This window comes from Piliocolobus tephrosceles, chromosome 21 (assembly GCF_002776525.5).
Source record: "Piliocolobus tephrosceles isolate RC106 chromosome 21, ASM277652v3, whole genome shotgun sequence".
Lineage (NCBI taxonomy): Eukaryota > Metazoa > Chordata > Mammalia > Primates > Cercopithecidae > Piliocolobus > Piliocolobus tephrosceles.
In genome coordinates, this window is record NC_045454.1 from 39,552,127 (window position 1) to 39,558,805 (window position 6,679).

Here is a 6,679-nt window from a genome sequence, read left to right on the forward strand (position 1 = left end):
CAAGAATGTGATCTCATGGAACTTCTGGTTTTAGGGTCGTCCAGATGACAGTTATCTTTGGTTTTCCTTTGGAGTCACAGATTCACACTCAGCATCTTGAAGGAGAAATTTATTCAGCCATCTGTTCTTCCATTCATCCTTCCATCAATCATTCACTCATTTATCCATCCATTCATTCATCCATTCACTCATTAACCCATCCATCCATTCATCAAATTATCTATCCCAGTCATCCATTCATCCATCCATTAAATCATTAATTCACTCATTCATCCACCCATCTATCAAATCATCCATCCATCCATCCATCAAATCATCTGTCCATCTATCCATTTTTAAAATTTATTCAACAATATTTTAGTAAGCACCTACTATATGTCATGCCCCATGCTTGACCCTGAAATCACAATAATGAACAATGCAGATGTTGTCCCTACTGGCCAGCTTACCAGTCTGGCAGGTAAATGGAGTGCTCTAAATGTAGGACATGGTTTATAATTGCAGAGTCGAATGTCATTTAACAAACTTAAAGAAGGCTTCTTGGATAAAGTAGCATTTAAGCTGAAACCTAGAGAACGAGTAGAAGTTTAGCTGGGGAAGAAGAAGAGGAGTGCTTTTGGCTATGGGAGCGGTATCTCAAAGGTCCAAAGGCAGGAAAAGAATATGGTACATTTAAAGAATTGAAAGGAGGTCGGCAAAGCGTGAGTCCTGTCGTCTCTCCTTCCTCCCATACAGCATGAGCTTCACCACTCGCTCCACCTTCTCTACCAACTACCGGTCCCTGGGCTCTGTCCAGGCGCCCAGCTACGGCGCCCGGCCGGTCAGCAGCGCGGCCAGTGTCTATGCAGGCGCCGGGGGCTCTGGTTCCCGGATCTCCGTGTCCCGCTCCACCAGCTTCCGGGGCGGCATGGGGTCCGGGGGCCTGGCCTCAGGGATGGCCGGGGGTCTGGCAGGAATGGGAGGCATCCAGAACGAGAAGGAGACCATGCAAAGCCTGAACGACCGCCTGGCCTCTTACCTGGACAGAGTGAGGAGCCTGGAGACCGAGAACCGGAGGCTGGAGAGCAAAATCCGGGAGCACTTGGAGAAGAAGGGACCCCAGGTCAGAGACTGGAGCCATTACTTCAAGATCATCGAGGACCTGAGGGCTCAGATCTTCGCAAATACTGTGGACAATGCCCGCATCGTTCTGCAGATTGACAATGCCCGTCTTGCTGCTGATGACTTTAGAGTCAAGTATGAGACAGAGCTGGCCATGCGCCAGTCTGTGGAGAATGACATCCATGGGCTCCGCAAGGTCATTGATGACACCAATGTCACTCGACTGCAGCTGGAGACAGAGATCGAGGCTCTCAAGGAGGAGCTGCTCTTCATGAAGAAGAACCACGAAGAGGAAGTAAAAGGCCTACAAGCCCAGATTGCCAGCTCTGGGTTGACCGTGGAGGTAGATGCCCCCAAATCTCAGGACCTCGCCAAGATCATGGCAGACATCCGGGCCCAATATGACGAGCTGGCTCGGAAGAACCGAGAGGAGTTAGACAAGTACTGGTCTCAGCAGATTGAGGAGAGCACCACAGTGGTCACCACACAGTCCGCCGAGGTTGGAGCTGCTGAGACGACGCTCACAGAGCTGAGACGTACAGTCCAGTCCTTGGAGATCGACCTGGACTCCATGAGAAATCTGAAGGCCAGCTTGGAGAACAGCCTGAGAGAGGTGGAGGCCCGCTACGCCCTACAGATGGAGCAGCTCAATGGGATCCTGCTGCACCTGGAGTCAGAGCTGGCACAGACCCGGGCAGAGGGACAGCGACAGGCCCAGGAGTATGAGGCCCTGCTGAACATCAAGGTCAAGCTGGAAGCTGAGATTGCCACCTACCGCCGCCTGCTGGAAGACGGCGAGGAATTCAATCTTGGTGATGCCTTGGACAGCAGCAACTCCATGCAAACCATCCAAAAGACCACCACCCGCCGGATAGTGGATGGCAAAGTGGTGTCTGAGACCAACGACACCAAAGTTCTGAGGCATTAAGCCAGCAGAAGCAGGGTACCCTTTGGGGAGCAGGAGGCCAATAAAAAGTTCAGAGTTCAAAAAAAAAAAAAAAAAAAAAAAAAAAAAAAAAAAAAAAAAAAAAAAGAATTGAAAGGAGTCCAAGTCAGTTAGAATGTAGAGTCTGAGAGGGAAGAGGCTGGGGTTGGGGCAGGGGCCAGATCACACAGGACCTCTGGGCCACATTAACAGAATTGGAATGTATCCTAAGAAATGATGGTGGCCTGGAATTTGATGGAAGCAATGGTGATGAAAATGGATGGATTTGAGAGGTATCTGGATGTAGCATCAATACATCTTAGTGACTGATAGGATAGTGGGATGAAGGAGGAGTCAAAAGTAATTCTCAGCTCTCTGCCTCAGTAACTGGGTTGTTTTAACAGCTTGTGTGCTTGGTTTGCCTAGTGGCTGGAGAGCAGTATCTCCAAGGCCAAAGTCATGGGTATGAGGCTTCCAAAGAGTTTTAAATCTGTCCTGCAGCAGCAAACAGCATCTCTGTCCATTCTGGTTGAAACACACATTGTCTGCAGTGCTGCTTTGGCATTCCAGGTGGAGATGAGTGCAAAGGCAAAGAGACAGAGGCAAGAAACAGCTTAGAGAGGACAATGGCAGAGATGGGGATGCCTGGGAGGTGGTGAAGATGCTAGATGGGTGTTCTGAGGCTTGAAGGAGTATGAATTCTTTCTCAAAAGCAGGGAAATAAATGTTTAGAAGCAGAATTGGAGGGAATGTGAACTCTTCTCAAAACCTGAATCTACACACACTGTTATGGAAAGGGTATATTATACAGGATAAGGAATGTTAGCTGATGTGACAGCTAAGCCCTGAACTCTCAGTGACTGAACACAGTGAGCACTTCCTTCTTGCTTACTCAACTGTCCGAGATGGATGGTGTATCAGATAGGATAAGGAATATTAGCTGCTATAACAAATAAACCCTGAATTCTCAGAGGTTAAACATGGTGAAAGTGTCCTTTTTGTTCACTCAACTGTCCAAGGTGGATGATTTCTCCTAGTAGGCTTTTTTCTTTTTTTTTGTATTTTTATAGGTACATAGTGTGTGTGTGTGTATCTATATATATGTATTTATAGCGTATATGGGATATTTTGATATAGGCATGCAATGTGTAATAATTACATATTGAAAAACGAGGTATCTATCACCTCAAGCACTTATCCTTTGTGTTACAAACAATCCAATTATGCTCTTTTACTTATTTTTAAATATACAATTATCATTGACTATAGTCACCCTGTTGTACTATCAAATACTACATCTTATTCATTCTTTCTATTTTTGTGTACTTATTAACCATTCCCCCTCCCCTCCACCCGCCTCCACTACCCTTCTTAGCTTCTGGTAACCATCATTCTACTCTCTATCTCCATGAGTGCAATTGTTTTAATTTTTAACTCCCACAAATAAGTGAGAACATGCTAAGTTTGTCTTTCTGTCCCTGGCTTATTTTCCTTAACACAATGACTTCCAGTTCCATCCACGTTGTTGCAAATGACAGGATCTCATTCTTTTTTAGAGCTGAGCAGTACTCCACTGTGTATATGTACCACATTTTCTTAATCTATTCATCTGTTGATGGATACTTGGGTTGTTTCCAAATTTTGGCTATTGTGAATAGTGCTGCAATAAACATGGGAGTGCAGATATCTCTTCAATATACTATTTCCTTTCTTTTGGTTATATACCCGGCGGTGGGATTGCTGGATCATATGGTGGTTCTATTTTTAGTTTTTTTGAGGAAACTCCGAACTGTTCTCCATAGTGGTTGTACTTCCTGGGAGACTTTTCTCCAGGCAGTGACGCAGGGATCCAGGGTCCTTCCATCTTGTGGCTTTGCCATCGTCTAGGAAGGGCCTCTGCATTCCCCCAATTGCTTCTGAATTTGTACACAGATAATTATGCTGCACATTTTGTATGAGTTAGGCTTAGAAGTGGTTCACATCACTTCTACCTAAATACCATTAGCCAGAATGTAGTCCCAGGGCCCAACTAACTTCAGTGAGAGCTGGAACATATCCCTTTGCGGTACGTATCCCTGGGAGGAAAAGAAAATGGGATTTGCCAGATCTGTAACATTATCTCTGCTACAAATGGTACCAGTCAGAGAGGGTGATGGGATAAACAAACACCTATCTCCATGATTTACCAAAATTGGAGGGAAAAGCACAGGTACAAAGGGTTTGCTTTTGGTGCCGAAGGGTCAGGAACATTCTCTGGGAAGATGGATAGGGCTTTAGAGTAAAGAGCTTTGTTATTTCATTCTGCCAAGATCCCATTTAACATCAGAACCTCCTTTAGAAATATCTTTTTTTTTTTTTTTTTTTTTAAGAAAAAGCATATCCACTTTCCCTCCTCACCTCAGGGTCCCTTTGCTTTGCCACAACCTTTAGACTCTGTTTTTCTCCAATGTATGATTTCTAGGTTGGTTTTTCTTTCAATGTCTCCCTGAGTCCTTGGCCCTTTCTTCAGTACGATTGGTTATTTTTCTTGCCAGCCCCAGGCAAGAGAGAGAGGTTGAGCAGTTGTATACTAATTACTAGACTATTACTGTTGTTATTCAGCTGTGGAAAAGAGAATTCAGAGAGTCCCAAATATAATCCACCTCATTGACATCTCTCTCTGTCTCTGTCTCTCCTTGTTTGTGTCCCCTCCTGCCCACATGCTCTCTTTCCCTCTCTCTCCATCTCTTTGTTTCTTTTTCTTTCTCTATATCCCTCTACCTCTCTTTATGTAGCTGTCTCTCTCCCCAGTACCTCTAAGTATATATTTTTCTAGCATCATATGGCTTTCTTTCATTATCCTCATCAACATTCTAATTTGCTTTTATTGATTTTCTCATTTAGTTAGTATAAAGATAAGGACTGGCCGCTCATGGTGGCTCATGCCTGTAATCCCAGCACTTTGGGAGGCCGAGGCCGGCAGACTGCTTGAGCTTAGGAGTTTGAGACCCACCTGGGCAACATAGTGAGACCCCTGTCTCTACAAAACTTAGCCAGGTGTGGTGGTGCATGCCTGTAGTCCCAGAACATTGGGAGGCCGAGGCAGGTGGATTACCTGAGGTTAGGAGTTTGAGACCAGCCTAGCCAACATGGTGAAACCCTGTCTCTACAAAAAATACAAAAATTAGCCAGGCATGATGGTACACGGCTGTAGTCCCAGCTACTTGGGAGGCTAAGGCATGAGGATCGCTTGAACCCAGGAGGCGGAGGTTGCACTGAGCTGAGATAGTGCCACTGTACTCCCGTCTGGGCAAAGCAAGACGCTGTCTCAAAAAAAAAAAAAAAAAAAAAAAGATAAAGACTATGTCCAGTTTTGCCTCTAATCTCTAATGCATCCTTAGCATGGATCAGGGGCTCAAAGATATTTTATCAATGAGTCCACACACAGTTGTTAATACCTAACTGTTAACATCTCTTTCTTACATTTTTTTTCTTATTATTGTGACTAATTTCTGCCTCACCTCCTTGAGGTCTCTGCTCACAGTCACCTTCTTGACCTCAACTATGTAAAATTGAAACTACTGCACCACCATTAACTTTTTCCTGCCCCTGTTCCTTCTTTCCTTGCTTTGTTCATTTTTTTCTTTCTTCCTCCCTTCCTTCCCTCCTTTCACCTGTTTCCTTCCTTCCTTGTTTCTTTCTTTTTCTCTCTTTCTTTTTCTTCCCTTTCTCCCCTCCTTTTCTCCCTCCCACCCTCCTCCCTTACTTTTTCTTTCTTTCCTTCTCTTCCTTTCTTCTTTTTCTGTCTTTCCTTTTTCTTTTCCTTCCCTCCCTCCCTCCCTTCCTCCCTTCCTTCCTTCCTTTTCCTCAACTCCCTCACTTTCCTTTCTGCCTTTCCTTCCTTTTTTTTTTTCTTCTGTGATGGGACTATCACACAGCAAAGTTTACAAATTTTAAGTGTATGGCGCAATACATTTTTACATGTGTAGACACCTGCGTAACCACCATTAGTTCAAGAGAACGAACTTTTCCATCATCTTTAACATCCCTTCCCAGGCCACTACCCCACCCGAGACAACTGCCACTCTGATTATCTGTCACTGTGGATTGGTTTTGCCTGATTTTGAACTTCTTATAAATGGAATCATACCACATGCACCCTTTTGTATCTGGCTTCTTTTACTCAATAGAATGTTTCTGAGATCTGTCCTAGTCATTGAGTGAAATAATAGTTTGTTCTTTGCTTTTTTTTTTTTTTTGATGAAATCTCCCTCTGTCACCCAGGCTGGAGTGCAATGGTGTCATCTTGGCTCACTGCAACCTCCGCCTCCCGGGTTCAAGTGCTTCTCCTGTCTCAGCTGGGATTACAGGTGCCCAACACCACACCGGCTAATTTTTGTATTTTTAGTAGAGACAGGGTTTCACCATGTTGGCCAGGCTGGTCTCAAACTCCTGACCTCAAGTGATCCACCCACTTTGGCTTCCCAAAGTGCTGGGATTACAGGCATGAGCCATTGTGCCTGACCAGTAGTTTGTTCTTTTTTGTTGCTGTGTAGTATTCCATTGGACGAATACTCTGCAATTTATTCATAGCCATAGGTAGTTGTACTTGTTCTGAACTTTATTTATTTATTTATTTATTTATTTATTTATTTATTTATTTATTTATTTATT

At 44.3% G+C, this 6,679-nt stretch overlaps 1 protein-coding gene across 1 annotated transcript; it reads left to right on the top strand.

The window, feature by feature from the left end:
* Positions 1-696: 696 nt before the first annotated feature.
* LOC111523869 (keratin, type I cytoskeletal 18) lies at positions 697-2,097 on the top strand. The gene has a single exon (XM_023188770.2). The coding sequence runs from the start codon at positions 737-739 to the stop codon at positions 2,027-2,029; it is 1,293 nt and encodes a 430-aa protein (XP_023044538.1). The 5' UTR covers positions 697-736; the 3' UTR covers positions 2,030-2,097.
* The last annotated feature ends 4,582 nt before the right edge of the window (positions 2,098-6,679 follow it).